The sequence below is a fragment of the Rattus rattus genome, chromosome 1, assembly GCF_011064425.1.
Source record: "Rattus rattus isolate New Zealand chromosome 1, Rrattus_CSIRO_v1, whole genome shotgun sequence".
NCBI classification, from domain to species: domain Eukaryota; kingdom Metazoa; phylum Chordata; class Mammalia; order Rodentia; family Muridae; genus Rattus; species Rattus rattus.
Genome location: NC_046154.1, coordinates 174388836 through 174413792, shown reverse-complemented (window position 1 = coordinate 174413792; position 24957 = coordinate 174388836). Strand labels below are relative to the sequence as shown.

The window sequence follows — 24957 nt, the reverse complement described above, 5'->3', positions numbered from 1 at the left end:
TTGTTGTTGTTGTTGTTGTTGTTATTTTCTCCACAAATCCCTTGTGTGGGACTCTCTAATTGGAGTTCTCACAGTCCATAAAAGTAATCTGAACCATTTAGAAGGAACATCATGAGCTTGCGCTGCTTCCTGTATAGGAAGTCCACATCTTCCCCACCACTCTGTGTATCTCTTGTGTATTAGGATGGTTTTATTTGTTTTTTTTGTTTTGTTTTGTTTTGTTGTTGTTGTTTTGTTTTAAGACGTCCTAAGCGTCTGGGGTTTGTGTGGAGCAGAAGGTGTCTTCGAAGCCTACTCAAGAGTTGTAGTTCGTTTGAGGAATATTTTATGGCCACAGCTCAGGTAGGGCTTCTCTGGTTGGACACAGTGCACAGGATCCCTCCCAGAAACCAATGGAGTGCTGCCCGCTTCTCCTCCTTATCTTCCAGAAGGGAAAAGGTCAGCTCACGGCACAGCTCTGCCAGACATGGCCTGCAACCTGGAGGTCACTTTCACTCATCTTGAATTTCTACTTCATTTTATCCTTTCCTGACCTTGAGTCTCTGTTTCTTTGTAAATAATGAGGGCTTTACACCCCACCCCACCCCCACACACAGTTTTTCTAGTTATTCAGAAAGTGAAATCTGTGGTTTAGTTCACAGACTGTCCTTTAGTCAAGAGATTCTTGTGCCAGAAAAAGCCAAACTACTTGAAATTTGAAAAAGCCATGTGGTTAGTCTGACTTAGTCACTATCTTTAACTTTTCCCCATTATTGACTCTTAGGTCCCAAATTTTGACTAGAAGTGAATTGTGATAATAATTCCTGAACGCAAAGAGGTCACTTAACAGTACTTATTATCAGCAGCAAATCAAATAAAAAGCATCGAATACATTCTATGTACACTCTCGCACACACCCTTACTAGTCCTACTAATACCTGATCGCAGCTTTCCTCTTCCTCCTCTGTCTTTATTCAAACATGGGATCCCAGCTACTGCAGGAACATTACAGAGAGGATTTATAAAATACAATGTTATAGGAACGGATATAGCCATTATGAAAACTAATACGGAAATCCTCCAAAAACTTAAACTGTGTGGTCCCACGTTGGGAAGTGAAATAGGAGTGTCGAGCAGATGTCTGCGTTCACAGCGTCATTCAGAACAGCAAAGAGATGTAGCTGACTTTAGAGACCCTCACAGATGAACGGATAAGGGATGTGCATTGTTAAGAGACAAAAGCCAGGCACAGAAAGATGATGCCTCATGACCCACTAATATGTGAAATAGAAATCATAGAAGCCCGAGTGGAACATTGGCTACTGGGGGCCAGGGAGAGGACTGAGCTGGGAAGATACTGATCAAAGGACAAAACGTTTCAGAGACACAGGAGGGACACAGCATGGTGGTTTTTTTTTTTTTTTTGTTTTGTTTTTTTTTTTTTTTTTTTTTTTTGGTTCTTTTTTTTTTGAGCTGGGGACCGAACCCAGGGCCTTGCGCTTCCTAGGTAAGCGCTCTACCGCTGAGCTAAATCCCCAGCCCCCAGCATGGTGTTTATAGTTAACAATGCAACGTTTATTTTAAAATTGCTGAAGGCTTCAGATGTTAACCTGACAAAATATAAGCATGTGAGGTGATATTTAATGAATACATTTATTAGACTATAATATTGCCTTACAATTATATGGTTATTTTGTATTTATAGTGAAAATGAATATTATGTTATTTCAAATTAGAAAGAGGGAAGAAATTAAGCCGATAGTTTTTCTGTCTCAAGACTAACTTCCAGAAAAGATTATGGTCATTCCTACTGGTTGAATTTTTTCACTTATCTTTGTTTCTCTGCATTAATTTGTAATAGTTTCAGATTCTGATAAGAAATTTAAGATTAGAAATACTCATGAGAATCCCAAGATGCTGCTAATCACATGTAAGCTGGCACAATTTTACAAAACATTTCTCACTGTAAGCTTCTCTGGAAAGGCTTAGAGAATAGTTCACATTTGAAGAACAGACTGCTGGAGGTACCTGGTATTACGGTGAAAGACTCAAGATAAAATCCAGAATTCAGGGACCTGGGCTGTAGAAATCATGGGGAGAGAAGGGAAGAGAAACTGGCAGAAAGGAGGTGAGAAAATGCTGGAGGCTCCCGGAAACTCACACTGCTGCCTTGGCTGGACCGCTCTATGAGAAGGATTCACATCTCACCGCTTTCTGCACTAAATCCCTTACACCTGAGAACTCCAGCTAATGCTTTCAGTGAATGTCTGATGACGCGATGCATTAAATAGTAGAGACGAGTTACATAGTAGAAAGCTGCCCACCATTGATATTGTTAGATATGTTTCTTAGGGAAGTTATAGCATTTTCAGGATGTCTTCTAAGAATCGCAAGGTCATGGTGAACCGGCAGTAGTTGTAGCAGTTGTTGTTTTAGTGGTTACAGCAGCAATGTTTTCTATAAAAAGCTTAGAAGCTAATATATGTGAGAGGTCAACCCAGTTACTGAACAAGTTGTTTAAGTAAGAGAGACGGAAAAAATGAATCAATTCCTAAAGGTTCATAGGTGCCAAGTGGCAAAGCTTTGACGTGAACCCAGTAGCTGTAGGTCCAGTTTCTGTTCTGAACGGCTGAGCGATATTTGCATAGCGAAGACAGTAGTAAGCAAGCTTTCCCCAGTCCACATAACAAATCAATGCTAGACAGATAGGATCGTCTAGATCTGAAATTTTCCTCTCTCAAATCCTTGTTCTCAGGACCACAGATGACTATAAATTAACAAGTTAATTAACACAGTTCATTAAATGACTTAAAGGAACATCACCGCTACTGATGATTTAGCCGGATAGTCCCAAGAAAGTTACATTATTGCTAAAGAAGGTAAATCATGTGTGGCCAGAAAGCAAGAATAAAGAAAGGGGTCAAGGAAAAGAGTATCTCCATGAGGAATGTGCTTCCCATGCAAACACTCAGCCCTCAATACTCACATTGGAAAAGTCCACACAATGCTCACTTATAAACCCAGTGCTGGGCGAGAGGCGGGGGTGCTCCTTGGAAGTCCAGCCAGTCCAGCTGAACCTGGAAGCTTCAAAGAGGAACCTATCTCAAAGAATATGGTAGAGAGACATGGTAAAGAAGACAATAGTTCCAACACATGTGTGCACACGCTGAACAAGTAGACATAAGTAAGTAGAAGCTAGAGTCAGGCTTGGTGTGATATATTCTTCCCTTGGGAGGAGGAGACAGAAGGATCAGGAGTTCCAGGCCAGCTAGGGCTACAGGAGAGTCTATCCTGGGCTGGGGCAGGAATAGGAGAGAATTTCCAATCACAGTCTACTAGGCACCCACATGGGTGATTAGGGGGCCTGCCCCAGTTTTGAGCAATTCCTGCCACCTGTGGCTGTTGTGCGGCAAGGCAGGCTGTGAGGCTTGTGGCTGACAGGCACCCGACCATAATTCTGAGTAAGAATCAGCCTCCAACTCTACGAATTTTAGTAATCCTAAGTGATTTCTCAGCGAGAATGTCACCTAGTCATTCACAGATGTAAAACGAAAGCAAAACAAAACAAACACAACCCGGGAGAGGTCTGGAGAGTAGGCCTTCGCCCGCTTAGAAGGGGTGATTCACCACCCCTTGGCTCCCAGTCCCACAGAGCCCGGCAGCGTCTCTGGCCTCTTTTCTGGTCTTCAGATAAACAGCCGTGTGTCCTTCTTTGTCTCTCTGTCTCTCACGTTTATGAGAAAGCTGCCTCCTTCTCACTTAAGTCCCAGCCAGGTCACCTGCCCAGGAAGATTTTCCCTGGCCACTCTGCATGGTCTCCCTGTCTCCCCAGGCATACTCTAACCTATAGCCTATTTTATTCCGATTTATATATGAAAGGCACCAACAAAGCCAAGCCCCCAGAAGTCAGTAAACAAAGCACACGAGTTGTTAGGTTCCTGCTCCTTCCCTATAAACCCAGCAGGGCAGGTCTTACTCAGTGTTGTGTCCGTGGTGCCTAGAATAATGCACAGCACACTCAGGAGAGGAATATTTATTACATGCATGGACAGATGAATGAATCCTGTTTATGGCCAAAGGTCTGGAGGTCTGCACCTATGGGGATACTTATGCGTTTTTACCCCAGCCTACCCCTTTCTTCTGGAAACCCACACTTGTTTATATACTGGACTCTGTGCAGCGTAAAGCTCACGCGGCATTTTTTACATCGATGGGAGAAGCACTGTACGTTGTTGGCATTTTGTCGTTGTTTATTTTCGTCAGGTTCTACAGTCACATTTCATCCTGGACACCAACCAGCGGCATCTCATTCAGCTTCCTCGAAAGGTAGCAACACTCCACAACCGCCAGCCTGCTCCTCCAATTGCGTTTCAACCCACAATGCTCATCTGTCAGCACAGAGCACACCAGCTCCACTTGTCCTTGAGCGAAGGCAGAACTGTTCCTTCTTACCTTCCCCTGCCCATATTTAGTGGTCGGCCTGCTCCTTCTTTTTCCCTTCCCTTCTGTTTCTATTTATGTTTCTTTTCTTTTTTTTAAGCAGCCCATATATTTCTAGTTCAGCATGATCAGTTCTTAGAAAACCGATTTCCCAAGCTTCCATATAAAATCAAAAGCCACACTCAAACATGGACTTGAGTCTAATAATTGAGCAGCTTCCTGTGGGATGGCTACAGTCGGGCCAAGGATTTCAACCTAGATGGGAGTGCGTGCGAGATGCCTCAGTGGTGTGAACAAATCCTAGTACTATCTTAGTGGGGATGGGCGTTCCTAACAGATGAGACCCTTAGCCACCTCCCAGGACAGGTCCTACTTCAAGAATTTTCTGTGTAGATGAGGGATAAAGTGGGAAAAACCAGCTACAGTTCTGGATCCAGTGTGTGTGATTACAGCTGTTCTAGTCTACTTAATAGATTGGGTGGATTTTTTCTTTTTAGGACTTTTGTCCCCAAAGAATTAAAGAATTATACCTTAAAACTCTTATAGAAAGCTAAGCCACTGGGAGGATTTTTTTGTTTGTTTGTTTGGTTTGGTTTGGTTTTCTTTCTTTTGTTCTCTTTTTCTGTCCTAGCAAACAGTTTTTGTAAGTAAGTAGTATTCTTTCGCAGGGCATAGACAGCATTGTGTTCTTAGGCATCGTCACCTGCATCAAACTAGTGCTTACACATTTCACATCTTTTTACTTTCAGATTAGCAGAATCACTTACCTGGGGGAGGTTATCTTTGTTTTGTTTTGTTTTTATCAGAGGTCCTCATTTCCTAAGGCCCAGGACAAGAGGGTCTCTTTCAGGGTCATGGTCTCCAGTTTTGTGGTTCCTTTAGCCTCTGCTCGATCAGAGCCTTTCCCCTCACAAATCACTCTTCTAGACTTGGCCATGTCTCCCGGTGCTCACACTCAAGCCTGAGATCACCCGATATCTCCCTGTGCTAATATTTACCCTGGCTGCCTCCACTGGGGCGAGCCCTCCACTCACATATAAGCATCAGGAGTCAGGGAGATGAAGCTGCTGCTGTTGGAACATCTGGCTTCAGCCTCTGCTTTATAAAGGAAGTGACTTTAGGAGAAACTTCTTGATGAGGGAAGATGATGAGGCCGCAAAGGCCCAGACCTTGGCAGAGCTGCTCTGTGTGAGTCAAGGGGAAACATTTATTGGTTGTTCAGAGAGTGAGGGGGACTTGTGCTTTAACAAAAGGGAAGGGAGGAGGTGGGACAAAGCATCCCTGAACAGGAAGAGCCATGACACAGCTGTATGCCGCCGAGGTCTCCAAGCCGTCTCTGAAGTGTCCTGTGCTGGTACATGCTGACATTGGAGAAAGTTGTGGGTGGGGTAAATTTAAAAATGTGTGTGTTAGCAACTTGATTGATACAGTACAAAGTACAGATGGTATTCATGTTGTAACCATCCCGGCAGGAGCCAAAAGATGCTAAAAAAGAAACACTTGTACCCCTGCCCTCAGCTATCAGACTATTAGGACAAATGACCCCAAGGAATCAGAAACCCCTAGGAGTCTCCTGCTGGATGAGGAAAGGACCGAGTTCTTGGTGACAGTGAGGAGGTGACTGTATGTACTTTGGATAACTTGACCCACTGCCTTGTGAAGCAGGCCGGGAGTTAGTGGTGGACGGGGACCAGACCCTAACCAGTGCTGCTCAGTTATGCAGGCTTCTTGCTCCTGATTTACATAAGAGGACCTACAGATGGCCTGGAGGCAGGGGCATGGCCACTGGATCTCTTTATTTGTGTTTCTACCAAGCCTACCCACACCTAGTAAATCTCTTTCCTCTATTTGCAACGATGCCTTCTCTAATTGTAATCTCTAACATGGTGGCCAAGCCTAGCTTCTCAGTTCTGCCAAGACCCAGGCTCTGTCCATAAAACAACCCCAGGGACAACATGACCAGGAGGCCTGGAACGGAAGGAGGCTCTGAACGTGTAACCCCACCAAAATGTTGAGAAGGCGAGAGGTGAATAGATTGAGCCATCTTCTCCTACATCTCTAGGGCAGTGAGTCTCTGAACTAATATCTGGACTATATCTTGGTAATCCTTGACAGTTCTTATCAATTCATACTGTGCCCCATAAGTACGTGTCAGATTTACAAATAGCATGTGTCGTTTTAAGATTTAAAACTTGAGGCTAGTGAGAAGGCTCAGAGGGTTAAGGTACTTGCTGGGCAAGGCCGACTGTCACAGCATGGTCTTCAGAATTTACACAAAGTGCATAGCTAGGGGAATATTAAAAACCAAGGTAAAAGGACACATTTAGGCGAGGAATACAGACAGGCAGGTGTCAGAACAGCATGAGGCTCCTTCAGAGGAGGATCCTGTCGGCGATCCTTAGTCTCAGCACTGAGAGTCAGCTATGTTTTCCACTCTGCTGACCTAGTCCTTAGAGCACAGAGACAGAAACACCAGAGGGTCTGGGCCATCTCTTCCAGTACACATTCCATTCAGGCCAGCCTACGGGACAAACAGAGCATCTGTACTGGAGCAACCAATAGCGTATCTACTTTGTAGCTGAGGCCACGCCTAGCTCACCATCTCTGGAAATACCAGTTTGCAATGGTTCTTAGTAGGAAACATGGTAACAGGTATTCGGTGGTAACTTTCCCCTAAGTCCAGGACCTCCCACATGCTACACACTCTGCCTCTGAGCCACATCCCTAGGCTTTGTTATTTTGACACTGGGTATCACCAGTCTCACCTTGTAGACAAGCTGCCCCTTAATGCACTGTCTAGCCCAGGCTGGCCTAAATATCAGGATCCTTCAACCTCTACCTCCTGAATGCTGGGATTACAGATGTGCCCAGATTTTTTTTTTCATCAGCCATGGGAAAGTTTATTAAGCCAGGCGTGGCAGCATGTCTCAAGAGGCTGAGATAGAAGACCACAAGCTCGAGACCTCCCTTTCAAACAGGAAACCAAGCAAAGTTAATTTGGGGGGATACAAGGTTAGAGTTTGACAGAGAAGCAGAACCAGTGCTTCGTAGATGTAGATAGATGCATAGGTAGGTAGGTAAGTAGGTAGGTAGGTAGGTAGGTAGGTCGATAGACATGTAGATAGATGGATAGATATAGAGAGATGATAGCTTAGATAGTTCATATAGATGATAAATAATAGATATAAATGATATAGAGAGATAGATGGTAGATATAGATAGGTGATAGATAGTAGATAGATATAGATAGATGGTAGATAGGTCAATGATAGATGACTGATAGATGATAGAGAAATAGATGATAGAGGGAGTAGATAGGTAATAGATAGATGGATAGATAGATGGACACACACATACACACACACACACACACACACACACACACACACACACACACCCCTCCAACTTACTGTAGGAACTGGTCCGAGTGATTGTGGAGGTTCATCACTGTGTTGCCTGGAGAACCAGGAATTAACTGTGTGATTCAGTGGAGGAGAAGGAGAGAGAGACGGCACAAATCCTAGAGTCCAAGAGCAATGCCAGCTCCTGCCTGAGGACAAGAAGGGTTGGGTGGGCCAGATCAGGAGGAGGGAAACGGCCTCCCCTCACACTTTCATTCTGCACGAGGCCCCTTACACACTGTGTGAGTCTCACCCACACTGCTAAGGGTGATCTTCACTGTCTTCTGGGTCACGAGTTACTCTCTCCTAAAACACCCTCACAGACATATCCAGAAGCAATGTCACATCTGCTGCGTATTCCTCACACACAGTCCAGTAGACATATAAAATTACCCATCACATAAATTCTTTATTTTTATTATTATGATAATTATAATATTTGTGATTATTATTATGTGTTTAGGTGTTTTGCCTGCATGTAAGTTTGTGTACCACATGTATGTCGGGTGCCCATGGATCCCCTGAAACTGGAGATGGTTATGAACTACAATATGGAAACGGGGAAGCCACATCCACTGGAAGAGTAGTCAGTGCTCTAACTGCTGAGCCATCTCTGTAGCCCCACACGGTCTTTAGTGTTCAGTTATGCTGGCCTGGATTTGAAAGGTTTATCTTCGTTGTTTACTCTTCTGTCCATTGTATTTCCCGTAGCTAGTAGTTAGATCTAGCAGCTCGATTCGATTCTGGTCGGATATTTCAGGGAAAAGCCTACTGTACGGTGCCGTGTACTTTCAATGAACGCGTCCCTGGAGCCTGAGCTTGGCAACCCCACTCGCCTTGCCTGCCCTCCGTGGTAAAGCTCCTGTCGGCCTTGTGCATGGCTCAGTGTCAACCGCAGTGGAGTTCCACTCACTCACTGATGCAGTTCCACACTCACTAGCTGGCCTTCATCTCTGAAGGCATTCTCTTTCCAGCTGTTTGCTTATCTTGACATGTGAGGCTCCGTTAAGTCGTGGCCCCCTGAGTGGGGCCTCACTTAGGTAGTCAGCACCTCAGGGAGGGCGCAGAGTGGTCAGCTGACAATGGTAAGCAGCTAGGATTGGCTCACCTGGCCATGGGCATTCCCCGACCCTATCTGGAGAAAGCAAGCTTTGTGACGAGAAGCAAGAGAAGTGGGGTGCAAAGGTATTTGCCTTTTCTCAAAGAGAGTTTTTGTTTTGCTGAGATTCGCCAAGCCAAGACTCCGTCATCCCTTTTGCACCCCCTTTCCCAGATCCCTTTTGTGCCAGGACAGCCCGCCTCCTTCTGCAGGAGCAGGTGCTTCAGGGAAGGGTGAGGTTACCTCAGGCCTGTTTAGCCATCACCTTTGTTCCGTGTCCTGAGGGCCTCTGAGCGCGAACTCTAGAAGCTTTCAAGAGGCAGCCTTTTCCTGTTTGAAAGGTTCCTGGGCAGACACAGAGATAGCAGGCCCAGCGACAGCGACAGTCTGGGACTCTACCCTCTTCCTCTTACGGGAGAGACAAGCTGTGGTTTGAAGCTGTGTCTGTTAGCCCCAAGTACTGGTTTTACTTTATAGATAAACTGCCGTTCCTCAGATCCTTCCCTGGTAATCGTTACCACTGAGCACTTCTGGAAGTTGATAGGAGGGAGCGTTAAGTTCCGAGGAGAGGCTGGAGTATACAGCCACATGTCCTCCTTGCCCACGTGTGTCTGAACAAGATCACTTCGCCTTCTCTTCCTCACATGCAGACTACAGTACCCAGCCTTCACTGCAGTCCAGAGAAATGGAGGCTGCCTCCGTGGCACAGAAACAGAGGAATAAACTCCTCAAGGTCTGTCCCACAGGAACCTCCCATGTGCATTCTCTCTTCTGTGTTCTTGATTCCGTGTTCTGGCTAGGCTGAGAGCTGGCAGTCTCCATCAGCCGGGTATCTGTGTTCCGACCTGCCTACCTGCGTAGAAGTAACTGTTCACGAGTAAGAACAGAGATACGTTCCACGTGCAGCAGATGTACATGGCAAGTACAGTTCTCTTTAAGAGTCATTCCACACTTCTTCTAGCTAAGTAGCTACAACCATCCAACACCCCCACTCCAGTACCCCGTCTTGCCAATAAACAGTACGTCTTAACCCAGGAGATCTGTCTCCCCTGGCCTTCTGAGAAGCAGAAGCCCCAAATTACTTCCAGCTGAAAAACGGAAAACAAACGGAACAAAACAGAAAGTCATTCGGGGAGGGCAGAGTGGGCCTTGCCTTAAAGATGTTTGACCCTTAGTCAGTAGAGCCTTTAAACTCATGTCGTGTTAACACAACACACAGATACAGCTGAGGGTCTTGCTGTTGATATGGATGTTTGCCCTGGGTCATCTAGATGTACTCGAACGCATCACAAAGAAAAGTGAGAAAGAGATGCAGAAGGCAGGTCACAGAGATGTGATAGGAAATTTCAACTCAGAATCCCTGACGTGGGAGGGACCCTGAACCGGGGACACAGGCAGTCTCCAGAGGCCAGAAAAAACCAAGCCCAGGGAATCTCCCTAGAGCCTAAACGGAAGGCAGTCAGCTGATGGCTTAGTTTAACTCAGCGAGCCTCACGTCAGGGTTTTTGACCCACAGCACAGTAGAGACAACGGCAAGCCTTACTGGCTGATTCCAGATGTCTGGAGGTCAGAATCACGTTGCCAGGCACATCTCAGGGAGTTTCTTGGTTCCTCCTCAGCGCTCTGGCAAGAGCTCACATGGCAGCCGATGTGAGCTCCAGAGGAACTAACGCATCCCCCATGTCTCCAGAGGACAATGCTGTTCAACCCTGGGTGTCCGCCTCGTGCTAGACTAGCCGCTAATGCTGTGGTCAGGCCCTTGGGCAAGCGATGCAATTAAGATTTTGTTTCCTTCTAAATCATCCCCCTCCTCTACTGTTGAAATGTGGCTAGCTGCTGCACCTCCCAATTAGAGTGTCATCCTTCTAATTCACACCGAGCAAAACAGTTGGAAAATAAAACCACATGGCCTGGGGAGTGGGGGTTAGGGGAGGCGGGGATGGGAGAAAGCCAACAGTTAGGAACTCATGCTGGAGGGAAGACCCCTAGGTGCAACTCTCCCCCAGCTTGCCCACGTGCTGTGCCTTTCATTCACCTTCCCGACCCTTCTCAGAAAGTGGGGAGGACGCTCTCTGTGTGCTGTGTGGAGGTGGTAAGAACGAATAAATAGCAGTAATGTTGGAGTCTAAGAGCTCCTTCTCTCAAAGATTCACAGAGGGGCTTAGGCCTCTGATGAGTTCATAAGTCATCTATGAGCAGAGAGCCAGATGTCTCTGTCTGTGTACTCCTTATTCTCAAAGTAATTAATAGCATTTCCTCGCTGTGGTTGTGATACAGTGGGAAAGGTCAAATGCCTGTGTCTTTCTATAATTGTTGAGGTCTCTTCCCTTCTCGTGCACAGGAATCCTGTAGCAGAGATTGGCCTTATGCCGAGTTGGGGACCAAGAAATATTTAAATATAGATGATAAAAGAGTTGGGGACCAAGAAATATTTAAATATAGATGATAAAATTCTTACTGTAACAATAAGAAAATCTTTATAGAAATTACTCTGAAGGGAACACATATTCTTGTTTATTTTTAAAGTCACGTATTTATTGGAGTTTACCTTCACAATCATTTTTCATTTGATTCTTTTAGCTACTTCTCAGAGCCTGTTACTTGAACATTTCTCCCACACAGTTCATTAAGTTAGTGGGCAAAAAAAGAAGATAGGATTTTATATCAAAATAAATATGTAAATAGAAACAAAGCAAAAACTAGCCAATGTTAAAAAAAATTCACAGATTCTCTGCAGAAATGTATACTAGCCAGGGCCCTAGAAATCTAAATGTATTTGTTACATGAAACTGGAAAGTGCAACTATGTCGCACTATTCCCGTCCATGAAACAGTGTAGCGAGTGCCTTGGTGGTACATCCGTCAGACAGAAAGGGGAACATGGATTGTGACGACACCGCTGCGTCACAGATCTTCCAGAGACAGTCAGGGCAAAGCACAGCAGGTCCCAGAGGGATGTATGACTCCACAGGCCTGCTGAGGAGAGAACAATTCCTAAGTGACTTTGCTATGTCCTTTAACGTTGGCCACAGCAACTGCTGGTCATGAGCTGACTAGGTCAATGTGGTTTTCCTGCTTAAAGAAAAATTTCCAGGGACTGAACGTGTCGGTTCCCAGCAGACAGGAGTAGCTTGCCTCTGTGAGACAAACAGAGGACTTCCATGTGGCCATTGTGTGCTCCAAGTGTCTGCTCTTCAGTAAGCGAGTCGCTTTTCTCTGCTCTGCCCCTCTGGGGCTCTAGATGCCTCTGAAAGAATGCTTTAAAATAGGCACCTCCTGGCCTTTTAAACCTGATATCTAAACAGTAAGAGAAAACACAACACACTTCACAAACTGAAATAGGCTGAAAATGGCATGTGGAATAAACCTTCCATGACATGATTTGATAAAATAGATCTTGATAACCTTACTCAGTATCATGTGACACCTAAAACAAAGCAATAAAAACTTTTACACGAAATATTTATACAGCTCATCCCTGCCCCCACCAAAAGAAAAGAAATCTGGAGGCTCCAGAAAACACTGCAGCTACTTTAGAACTAATCACATTTTGTCATGACCCAGAGCTTTCCGGTTCTGACCTGCTCCTCTCTTCATCATCTTTACTGGCAGGATTAAGACAGACAGAAGGACCTGTGGCTTCCCCCAAACCAACATTTTTAGTCATGTAGGGCATCACACCATAGTAGGGTTTGAGATATGTGAGGAAGGACTTTTCTTCTGTGGGATGAGAGAGTGTCCATGCCTAAAACCCTCGGCCCGTTTTAGAAAGAAGTACATACCTGGCTGAGGATGTGGCAGCCATCTGTGTTCGGCCCTCCTGATCCGTCTCTTTGGAAAGACAACTGTGATTGGTCACGGACCTGATGTATTAATCAGCTTTGCGCTACTCTAATGAGGATACCAATCCCAGAAGGAGTCTGTTTGGCCCAGCCGTTAGGAGCACTTGCTGCTTTCCAGACATTGTTCAGCTGTCAGCACCCACTTCCAGGGGGCCCAGAACTGCTGGTGAGTTGAGGGGCAAAGGATCTGACGCCCTCTTCTGGCCTCTGCAGGCATCAGCACACATACACACAAATAAAAATAACAACAACAAAAAAATCTTTAAAAATGGTGATGTCACAGCTCTACGGTTCAAGTTCCAATGGGGTAAGAGCTGCTTCCCCAACCCTCAGCCGCCGTTCGTGGCACAGGAGAATACCAGTGAAAGGTGTGCATACTGGGACCAAGAGGTTACACCTCTAACCACAAGGAGAGAAGGCACCGGGTAAGGTCACACCCTCACTGGACCCCAGCTAGGGAAGGAACAGGGACACTGTACTTGGATGGCACAGGTCGCGTCCTTTGAGAATAAGCTGAAGTGCTTGTCTGCAACAGGAGAGGAGTAGGTACTTCATCCACTGCAGCTGGGTCACAGCACTCGTGGCTTCAGTGCCCCACACCCCAGTTCTTTAAGATGCTGGATCATGAAACAGGGAACCAACGTGATGATGCTGTACATCTGCTACACCCTAGGCACTGTTCCAGGTACTGAAGGAGGTCCTTCAGTGTGTGTGTCTGGTGATGATGACACAGGAATTATGAGATAGTAAAGTTATGTATTATGTTCAGAGGAGTAAAGTGTGCTTTATATATACATCATATATATATATATACATACACACATATACATGTACACACACATACACACACACACATATATATACATATATACATATATATATGTATATATACATATATATATATATATATGTCACTGTCCTTTTGATGGAAGGTAACTTAGCAGAGCCCGCCCAGGTTTGATGTTGGTTTCAGAAATGTCTGAGCTTCTGTGGTCTCTGAAATCTTATCTTAGGCTGCTACTCTCTGCCTCTCTGCCAAGGGGACAGCAGAGAGCTACACAATGTTCCCAAATGGAATAGAGTTCCCTCAACTTAAGTGTTAGTCACCACACAGTTTCGAGATTATGTTTAAGTACAGAGGAAGAAGGACAAAGAATTCTTGGGTCCTGGAGAGAGGGCTCAGGGCTTAGCACTCGTGTTTATTGCCGAGGACTGGTGTTCCGTTCTCAGCACTCCTTGGTGACTCTCAGCCACCACAGCTCCAGTTCCAGGGAATCCCATGCCCGCTCTGAACGCCACAGGTACCCAGTGCATATATATGTCTGTGAAATGTCATATGTATATGTATACATGTATGTATGTGTGTATGTATGTATACAGGTAAAAAACACTCATTTGCATAAAATGAAAAAAATTTAAAACAGAAAAAAAAACAAACAAACCAATTCCTGGAGATCCAGAAAACCATGAGCATAAGGCACGATATACCAAGCAGACAGCTTAGGAAATGCCTTTGGGCAAGCAGACATTCATGTTACTGTGATCACTCTTGCTTTTCTCATTTAAATTTGGTGTAGTACAAGAAGCCAGTGTTCGAAACCTGTAGGACTGCTGTTTCCCCAGTGTTTTGAATGTTAGAAACTTTAATGTTTCTCTGAAGTATCTGTGTTGGGATCAGTATTTTCAACTTCAAGCTTTACTGTGACTATGATCGGCATGAATGAGATGCTCTTTATCCTCTAAAAGTATAAGTCACTGATAAAGATAAAATTTATATAGTGAAGCTCTTGGGTTTGTGGGCTAAGCGTAATAGGTAAGGCCTCCATCCTTCCTTCAAAGAAGCCATAGCATCATTGTAAATTAAGACCCAGAATCCAGTGGTGCCCACACTCCTGAGAGCCACATGGTGAACACATCCAGAGACTCTGGGGGTAGGGTGAGGTGGGGAAAGGGGGTAGTCAGAACTGTCTAAGGGGTGGGGGTAGGGGATAGGGGTAGTCAGAACTGTCTAAGGGGGTGGGGTAGGGATAGGGGTAGTCAGAACTGTCTAAGGGGAGGGGGTAGGGGGAAGGGGGTAGTCAGAACTGTCTAAGGGGGTGGGGGTGGGGGAAGGGGTAGTCAGAACTGTCTAAGGGGGGGGGGGTAGGGGGAAGGGGGTCAGAACTGTCTAAGGGGTGGGGGTAGGGATAGGGTTAGTCAGAACTGTCTAAGGGGTGGGGGGGGGGAAGGGGTAGTCAGAACTGTCTAAGGGGTGGGGGTAGGGGGAAGGGGTAGTCAGAACTGTCTAAGGGGTGGGGGTAGGGATAGGGGTAGTCAGAACTGTCTAAGGGGTGGGGTAGGGGAAGGGGTAGTCAGAACTGTCTAAGGGGGTGGGGGGTAGGGTAGTCAGAACTGTCTAAGGGGTGAGAGTAGGGGAAGGGGTAGTCAGAACTGTCTAAGGGGTGGGGGTAGGGGATAGGGGTAGTCAGAACTGTCTAAGGGGTGGGGGTAGGGGATAGGGGTAGTCAGAACTGTCTAAGGGGTGGGGGTAGGGGGAAGGGGGTAGTCAGAACTGTCTAAGGGGTGAGGGGTAGGGGAAGGGGGTGAGTCAGAACTGTCTAAGGGGTGGGGGTGGGGTAGTCAGAACTGTCTAAGGGGTGGGGGGTAGGGGTAGTCAGAACTGTCTAAGGGGTGGGGGGTAGGGGTAGTCAGAACTGTCTAAGGGGTGGGGGGAAGGGAGGAGTCAGAACTGTCTAAGGGGTGGGGGTAGGGGATAGGGGTAGTCAGAACTGTCTAAGGGGTAGGGGGGATAGGGGTAGTCAGAACTGTCTAAGGGGGGGGGTAGGGGTAGTCAGAACTGTCTAAGGGGTGGGGGTAGGGGATAGGGGTGGTCAGAACTGTCTAAGGGGTGGGGGTAGGGGATGGGGGTAGTCAGAACTGTCTAAGGAGTGGGGGTAGGGGATAGGGGTGGTCAGAACTGTCTAAGGGGTGGGGGTAGGGGATAGGGGTAGTCAGAACTGTCTAAGGATAAGGAGCTGCCTCCCAGCTGGGTCCTAGTCATCAGCAGGTCCCGAGTCAGGGAAGGAGAGGCCAGCAGGGCCTGAGGACCACACTGCTGCCGCCTTTGCTGACTCAGGTTCAGATGCACGTGATAGAGCGCACTGCAGGTCCTTTATTCCTCTTCCTTGTAAGTCGGACACTTTCCCTAGACAACTCAGTTTACTGATGGAATCGGAACAGGACCTGGGAACTTTTGTAGTCTGCATTATCTATCAAGAATACAAATAAAGAAGTGGCTACTACATTTCCATCAGGATGGAGACAAGTTGAGAGGAACGGGCAGGATTTGTGAATAAGAAACCGGGCTGCATTGAGGTCGAATGCCCATGTGCCTAGCTGCCAATGAAGGGCCGTGTTTCGTTCATTTTCACCTTTGCTAAACAGAGGAGGGATGATATAATGCCAGTCCAAACACGCCCATCCATTCTCTGCTGAGTAACAAGTCAGCGAGGGAGCACTTGCCTAGCATGCAAAAGGCCTTGGGTTCAGTCTTAGCACTTAAAAAAAAGCCCAGTATAGTGGTGTGCACCCAGCACTCTGGAAGCTGATGGAAGAGTATTGCCACAAGTTCGAGGCCAGTCTGGGCTACATCGTGATTTCTTGGTTGGCTAGGGCTGCATAATGAGATTCTATCAAATTAAACAAATGACAGCAATGATTTTAAAAAAATCCTTGGTGTGCTTATGTGACAGTAACGGGGGCAAAGACCACATCTTCTTGTGGCAGCCAAAGATATGCATATTATTGTATAACTAACTCAGCCAATAGCTGAAGGGCGGTCCAAGCTCCTCAAGCAATGGCTGTCAGCAAAGGGCTTTGCTTCTAGGTTGTCTAATTGCTATGCAAAGTGCGCTTCCTAAATTAACCTCACCCAACTTGCCTTGACACCAAGCATTGCTTCTTCCAGTAAGCTTCTTAAACCGCCTCTTGAAATAGGACGCTCTGTGCTTCTTTGAAAGCCAGCATGACTAACTTAGCAGACACACTTCTCGGGAAGAGAGGGCGGGAATGACCAATGTGCTCTAGGGGTGCACAATTGCTCTGGGACCTTCGATGAACACATTGTAGCTGACCCATGTATCTTGACAGGGCAGATTTACTCTGCCTTAAAACGGCAGAGTCCACATCACACCCGGAGCCATACGAAGTGTCAAGGCCAGCCTTCTTATACAGTAGCGGGCCTAGATTGACCATCCTCCCCGAGTCCGATGGCTGGCATTGTTTCCTGCCCAACTCCTGCACCGTGTTGTGGTGGTTCAATGAATGTGTTGGGTTCAGAATAAGGACAGTCTGAGACCACACCTCAGAGGTACAATGTTGAACTCTATTGTCTGCAAATAGAATTTTTCTAAGTGACTACATGCCATATAGGTTTGAATTTTCGATTCCTCATTTTCTTTTCTTTCTTTCATTTTCCCTCAGTGCTAAGAATAGAAAAAAAGGCCAATAGAGCTGATATGCTGGGAGAGGGAGGACTGGGGGGAGGCTAATGCCTAGAGGGGGGTATCCCTCTCCTCAGGAGAAGGGGAGGGAGGAATCGGGAGATCCCTGGAAGAGAGGAAGAGCTGATATTGGGATTTAAAGTGAATAAATAAATAATTAAAGGCCAAGAATAGAGTCCAGTTCTGCCTTCTAGGCACTGAGCTGCACTCCCAGCCTAGCGAACAAGGGCTCCTCTGTTGCTGATGCTAGAATAAAGAAAGAGAGGCAGTGGCCTCTTCTTTACTCTCCCATCTGCTGCTGCTGCTGCTGCTGCTGACAATGTTTTAAGGAAACCCTGCATCCCTAAGTCTGATCCAGAGACTTTTACTTAGACAGGAGACAGTCCTGGTTCAACTTAAGATTTCTGGACTTTGTGATGGCGCAGAACGCAATGCCCATTCAGTAGAAACTGTTTACATTTTGAACTCCGCTCTGGACCAGTGATACTGTTCTCTTGCAAGCTGCAGCTCACGGCTAGCCACAGTCACTCCAGGAAACAACTGACCCTCTGCATGTAGCGTGTTGCTGAACTTGCACGTTCAGTATGTTAGGGGTCTTCAGTGCCTTCTTACTGACGGGGCTCTAGTTTAGGATGTATGTATCAGGACATAGCTCCACTAAGGAGGGCCCATATGTGCATCAGTAAATGCGACTTACGGAGTGATTAGGCGAAGTTTAGTTGACAGCATGCTGCCTTTGCCCACAGCCGCAGTTATACTGAGGTGTGGCTGCCTCTGATCCCTGTGACCTTCCCGACCCACAGCGCCTTGCAAACCTCACTCTGGGCTCATAGCCACGGGAGAGGAGAAGGGTGACTTGGGAAGGAAGAAAAGTAACGGGATACAACACAAGACATTTCCTTGCTACTCTCGTTGACTACGGACAGGAACGTTAACCCACGCAGCAAAGGTTGGCTTTATGCACACTCGACACTGGAGAATCGGGCTGCCTGAACGCTAAGGTGGCTTGGAGGGGCAGGGTGGTGTAGCTGCAGCTTACCTGACACCTTAGACCCTCGGATTTCTTTTTCACCTGAGGGACATGCATAAAATAACACACACCGAGGACTGCCAAAAGATTCAGCCAGAGGAGAGGCTTACCACTTGGAGAGTTCAGCAGTTTCCTACTGAGCTAGACACAGTTTACCATGGATGACCCGGAAGTGCTCCCTGCTGTTCACTCAAATGCTGAAAGCAAACGTCCACACAAACACTGATGTTTACAGTGGCTTTATTCACAATTGCCCAGATGTGGAAGCCGCCAGGACCCTTCAGTAACTGATGGAACAAACCATTATACGTCCATAACGGTAGACTGTTAATTCGGCAACAAAAGAAACGAACTGGCAAGCGATGGGAAGACCCGGAGGGTATTGACCGCACATCGATTAGTACAAAAAGCCATCCAGAAAGGGCTACCCTCCGTGACCCCCAACTGCACGACTCTTGCGCTGACATTTATTTCATTGCTTTGACAATACCAGACACCAGGGTGAAAGGTCGGGGGAGTGGGTTCCTTGGATCCCAACTTCAGAAGATTCGACCCATGGCTGGTTGTCCCCATTGCTTGAGTCTGAGGCGAGGCTGAAGCATTGTGCGGCGTGAGCACGGGGCAGAGGTTGCTCACTTCATGGCAAACAGGAGGAGGCATAAGACGCATCCCTCATACACACACCCCTTATTTCCTCCCTGTCAGTGCACTGAGCCATGAAGTCAGAGTTCCGAGAGCACAGTCACTTCCCCCGAACTCCCTATTTCTGGTCTCTGCTGTGTGAAAAGTGAGGCTCTCAATGCATGAACCTACCTCCTGGAGGGATGCCTCACGCTCAGAACTGTGGCAGTGGCGTTCTGGAAAAAGCGAAACAATCGGAATAGTAAAAAGGCTAATGTTTGCCCAGTGTTCAGGAAGGGGGACAGAGGGTGCCTGGGTGAAACCCTGGCTACTTAGAGCAGGGAAGCCGTTCTGTGTAACACTGTAATAGATACACAGCACAGTCTGTGTCCAGACCTACAGTGCACAGCACAGAGAATGAGCCTTTATATAACCTGTGGATATTATTAAATAAGTCTGAAAGATTAAATGGACTAAGCACGGATAGGGCAGACCTAACTCCCTAGCACACAGTGGGCGGCAGGGAGCTATGAGCGTAGTTTCTATTTGTGTTACTAAAAACATGGTACCACTGCCAAGTGAGAGCTAGTCACCCTCTACAGCCATAGGTGGGCTCTGAAGGGTATGGTGTTCTCTCGCCGGCTCCCTATCTTAGACCAAATTAAGGACAATCCGTGGCCAAAACCAAGGGTAGCAAACTGGCTTGTGCAGGAATTTTGGATTTGTAGGCACCGTGATTTGTAGCTGGTGTGAAGTCCGGGTCTGGACTCGGTTAGTCTGCGTGCACTTGCATTAGACTGCATCTTGAGTTGATTTTTCCCAGATCCAGTATTGTTATGTAAAACGCTCACTTTAATCAAGAAAGGTTCCAAGGAAGTGCAGTACCGTGTTTGTCCCGTTTGAACTTTCTCCTCTTTTGTTTCAGAGGGCCTTTGTGAATGTTGCCTGGTTTTGTTTTGTTTTTATTTTTATTTTGGCACGGCTTAAACTATGGTGAGAAGCAAAGGCAGGTACTCTGAATTTGAATGAAATGCTAAATTACGTGAGAGTTCTAAAGCCTTAAAATGGTACACAGAAAACATCGCCAGCACCTAATGGATGGGAAGGATTATATAGTACGTAAAACAAACAAACAACAACAACAAAAGAAACAAAAACAAAAAACCACCCTATTTTATGACTGGAACCCCTTCCAGGCCAGAGCCTCCTTCCTCCTGAGATGCTAAGAAACCTTCCAAAGTGGCCCCATCCAACAAAACCTCGCATCCAGTGCAGCAATGTGGAAGTTGTCAAGAGTCTACTATAAACAGACCTTGATTTTACAGCGCACTAAATATACACATAAAGTAATATAAGTGTTACCTTCTCTACCTTCTCGATTGGCAGCTCCCCCTAGCCCATTTCAGAAACATGGGGTTATAAGCAATCAGAAAGATTGGGACAGAAACTTCCTCTTTCTTCTATGATATACACACTGTCTGTGTGTGGATGTGTGCGTGTACATAGGTCAGGGGACAGACACCCTGTAGGAGTTGGCTTGGTCCTAGCAACATAGGGGACCTAGGTATTGAACTCAGATCACCTGACTGGGTGGCAGGTGCCTTTACCTGGCTAAGAACCTCCTTTACACATTCGCGCCTGGATGTTCTCACTCATCCGCATCGTACATGCCTCTGGAAACTCTAATGCCTGCTTCACTTTCTTTCCTTATTCTTTCTTTCTTTCTTTCTTTCTTTCTTTCTTTCTTTCTTTCTTTCTTCTTTCTTTCCTTCCTTCCTTCCTTCCTTCCTTCCTTCCTTCCTTTCTTTCTTTTTCTGTCTGACTTCTGTCACTATTCTGAGTTGAGTTTTCTGGTTCATCCACCGTGTGATAGACAAAGATCCCAAAGCCAAGAAACCCTCAGTGGTCCAGGTGCCAGCAGAGAGGCTCACCTCACGAGATGGCCTTGGTCTGGGCTCCTCAGATGTTAAGGACTCATTGGCCTGAGGAGGGTGTGTCGCTGAGCAGTGTAGGGGACAAGATGAGCTTAGAGTGGCCCTGGCAAAGTAGAGAAGGTGTTAGAATCCGGGAACAGACTGGTTCAGGCCAGCCAGAACCTTACCTTTCTCCAGATGCTATTATCCCAGGAGAGGAGCTGACTGGAGCCCGAGGATATCGCTGTCCAACAAAACCCAGATTGAGGGGCGAGGCAGCGAAGGGCAAGCGAGGGCAGCAGAATTGGTTGTCATAGCCTGGTGTCCTGAGGAAGTTTCTCCACGGCCTGCTGAGTCCATGTTGGGGCGGTGCCAGCCATGAAGTACAAGCCAGGCTTCAGTCCCGGCTGTAGACATGTTGTTTTCCCATAACTACTCATTTAAACAGGATCCAGTTCCTTGGCCTGAGCAAATTGTTTCCGCTGAGGATGCAGACTCCACCAAGGGGCCAGGCCAGGCCTCCGAGTAGCTGACCTGACCTCCCATTCCGAAGTGAACAGTATTGGGGGAGAGTGAAGACTAGACTGTTGTCCCAGACCTACAGAGGGGTCAAATGGACCCATCATGACCATAATGTAACTGGTTTGGGAGAATCTAAGCACTCCTCTGTGTCCTTCCTCATCAGGCTCCCAGAATCCTGTGGAGGTGGCAGGGTAAACTCTGATATCTCCATTGGAACAGGCTCAACTTCAGCATCCAAGTGACCGTAGACTCTCCCACAGGAATCAGACCCTTAGGTACCTAGCAAAGAGCTGGCGCCAGGAGGCTCAGCTGCCCTCGCCTGCCAGCCACGAACTCGTGGTGCCCCGGGGTCTCTGGGCCTCAAGTATCAACTCCAGAGCTTTGTCCCAAAAGATAACTCTTTTCAATATTTTGTTTCTGATGCCCCTGCGTGCGCGCGTGCACACACACACACACACACACACACACACACACACACACCCTTGCGCATGTTGATAACTCAGAAGAGAGCTATGTAGCCTTACTCAACACCTCTAGTCATCTCTAGTCAGTCTCCCTTCCTCCCTTCCTCCCTTCCCAAAAGGTGATGCAGAAGCTAAAGGAAACTTTGGGTGCCATTCTTCGAATACATTTACTTTTGACTTTGTTCTTTTGTCTCTCCGTAGCCTGGAGCTCACCAACTAGGCACCATGGCTGGCTGGCCATGGAGCCCCAGAGTTATCTCCCTAGTGGCGGGACTACAAGCCTGCCCCATCACACGGCATTTTTTTTGGGGGGGGGATGTATACTGCTTTATTTAGGTGGAAGCTGAGGTTGTCTACATAATGACGGCATTTTTTAAAATGGGGTTTGAGGATCAAACCCACACTCTTGCCCTTTCGAAGCAGGCACTTTACCAACCACACTCTGTCTGGTCCAGCACTGCCACTTGTTCTCAGTGACGGATTTCTAGTCAGGCCATTTTTATAACATGAAATGCTAGGGCCAACTGGTTATTGTTGGAAATTCGACACGAGGAGGACATGACAAAGGGGACCCAGAACAAAACGTTAGCCTCCCTTCGGCCCGTCAGGCAATCCTGATCCTACAAGAAAGGACGTGTTTGTGGGTGGGAAGTGAGGAGGAATATTAGCGGCGAGGAATGTGGAGGAAGATCTGCTAGGAGGGAGTTTGTGCAGAGGCTGGGATGGGATGAGGACCAGAAGCCACCCGCTGATAGCACTGTTCCCAGCATCTAGCAGGGAGCAGCCTCCCGGCCCCTCGGGAACAGAACAGAAGAGCAGATACCGAGGGGAGCGATACTATACAGTGCCCCAAAATGCAGTGGGACCCAGAAACCAACGTGAGAGAGAGGTGGCCTGACTTCTGAGCAGCCTCACTGCCCCACAGGGTCACAGGGCCCACCATGTAAGGTGCCTTCCAGTTCTGATGCTGTGATCGAGAGATGGCACCGGCAAGGATCGGCAACAAGAAGGAACAATTAGCCAATTCATTATGTTGACATTTCTGGCCACAAGGCCAGTATTTTACAAAATAAGGCCCTTTCCCTCAATTGGGGTTGTGACAGATAAAAGTGTATTCCGTCTGACTCATGGTGTCCACGTGGCCAGGCCCTATCATCCCCTCTTGGCCTGCCCGGTCTGCATAACAGGGCCTGTTCTTTGTCCCACTCTTGGCATCACTGTAAAGGATTCAGACGGAGTAAACACAGGGCCTGCTTCCTGTTCTTCCTCCAGAAGAGAAGGCTCATTCATATACAGACCGAGAACCGGCAAACCTTGGTGGATCGGGGCGGGGTGGGGGTGTAGAGGGAATAGGGGAGGGGAATCATCTAAAAACCAGTTCATGTGAGGAAAAGCCTAACAAGAAGTCCAGATACCAGTTCAAACGAGGAATGAGGATATTCAGTATGAAAGCGGGAGACTAAACGGAGCCACAGACATCACCTGAGATGCTCAGAGAGGCAGCAGGAGGCAGTGCATGATGTTTCAAAGCATGTCTAAGGGGCCGGGTTGTCTGGGTTCAACTGCGGGCCAGTACGCATCGGGCGGTCTGACCCTGGCGAGTTTCTGCCCCCCCTGTGCTTTAGTGTCCTGCTTAGCAGAGTGAGTAAGGTGGTGTCTGAATTAGCTTAACTGCCATTGGGACCCTAACATCACCTGGGGAGAGATTTGCAATGAGGAATTGTCTTGACCAGGCCGGTCCCTAGGAAATGTCTGTGATGGAGTATCTTGATTGTGTTTATCAACGTAGGAAGGCCCAGCTCGATGGTTAGAAGCACACTCACCTGGCTTAGCCTCTAGACCGTGTAAGGGCAGAGAAAACTTGGGCGTACCAAACACGCATGGCTCCTCTCCCTCCTCCCTCTCCCCCCCCCCCTCCCTCCCCCCCCCCCCCTCTCCACTCCTCCTCTCTCCCCCTTCCCTTCCTCCCCCCCTTCTCCCTTCCCCTCTCCCCCTTCCTCCTTTCCCTTCCCTTCCCCCTCCCCTCCTCCCTTCCCCTCTCCCCTCTCCTCCTCTCCCTCCCCTCCCCCCTCCCCCTCCCCCTTCCCCTCCCCTCTTCCTCCCCTCTCCCTCTCCCTGCACTTGGCAGATGAGTTGCTTCAGGCTCTGACCAGTGTGACTCCGCCACAGTGATGGGTTGTCTCCTGCGGACAGTGGAAGCAAACCCTCCCTCTCTCGGTTCAGGGATATCCTACCACACAGCAGAACTGAAAGTCGGACGGACAAGTGAGCACACCACAAAACAATGCCCGTCAAGCAAAGCAATGCATTTATTACATGAGCACGGGAAGGCAGATCCCCGGTTATACCAGGCAACCCAAGGAGAGCCGCTGCTGAAAACCCAATCCCGTGTACAGCTTAAGGTCGTTTGTAATCAGTTTCCCCAAAAAGTAACCGGCCAAGAAAATGAGAGAACTAAATGAGTTATTTTGTAGCTCAGATTTTGACTTTTGCATCCCCCCAGGAATCTCCCACTGAGCACATTCAAACATGCCTCTCAGTCTCACTCCTCCCTGCCCCTCCTGCACGCAGCCTTCTCTGGGCTATTATTGTATGTGCATGGGTGCACGTGTGTATGGTGTGTATGGTGTGTGGGGGTGTGAACCACCTTGTGCATGTGAAAGTCAGGGGACAGGTTCTGGAGTGGGTTCTGTCCCTCAGCCGAGGGTGGGATTGAACTCACATCCTCCAGCTTTGCTCAGGTAGCAGTTTTACCTGCCGAGCCGTCGCCCTGGCCCAGCCTTCTCCATTTCAGTTGCAGCAGTGGCAAAAGCAGTCACCCAGCTACTCAAGCTAGAAGCTGGGCAGTCATGGCTCCTCTTGTCTTGGCCTGCGTTTAACCCGTCAGCCGATGTCCACTTCCTTCCTGTACCTCCACACCCCCTCTACTTTTCTGTATAGCTCCTGTTTTGACCCGACTTGGGTCAGTGATCAATTTTCCCCTGAAGTCACTTTCTAACTATCCCTCTGGCCCTACCCTTACTCAAGGCCAGGAAACCTGCAAGGAGCCATGGAGTGGGAAAACTACATCCATCCTCTCCGAGGTTTCCAGCCCTGGCTCAGAGCGCACGCCCCGCCGTCCCTGGGCAGGCATCCTCGGGCTTTGCTCAGGTGCATACATTGGCAC

At 47.6% G+C, this 24957-nt stretch overlaps 1 protein-coding gene across 2 annotated transcripts in view; it reads left to right on the top strand.

Moving 5' to 3' along the window:
• Window positions 1-24957, top strand: part of Cradd (CASP2 and RIPK1 domain containing adaptor with death domain) — a 152225-nt gene that overhangs the window by 105436 nt on the left and 21832 nt on the right. The window contains exon 3 of one of the 2 annotated variants that reach the window (XM_032911618.1): window positions 4243-4475. The exons of the other annotated variant lie outside the window; for it this stretch is intronic. Within the exon in view, the coding sequence (XP_032767509.1) occupies window positions 4243-4451 (209 nt within the window). The 3' untranslated portion in view covers window positions 4452-4475. Of the gene's footprint in view, window positions 1-4242; window positions 4476-24957 lie in introns of those variants that run through there. 2 annotated transcript variants of the gene reach the window in all.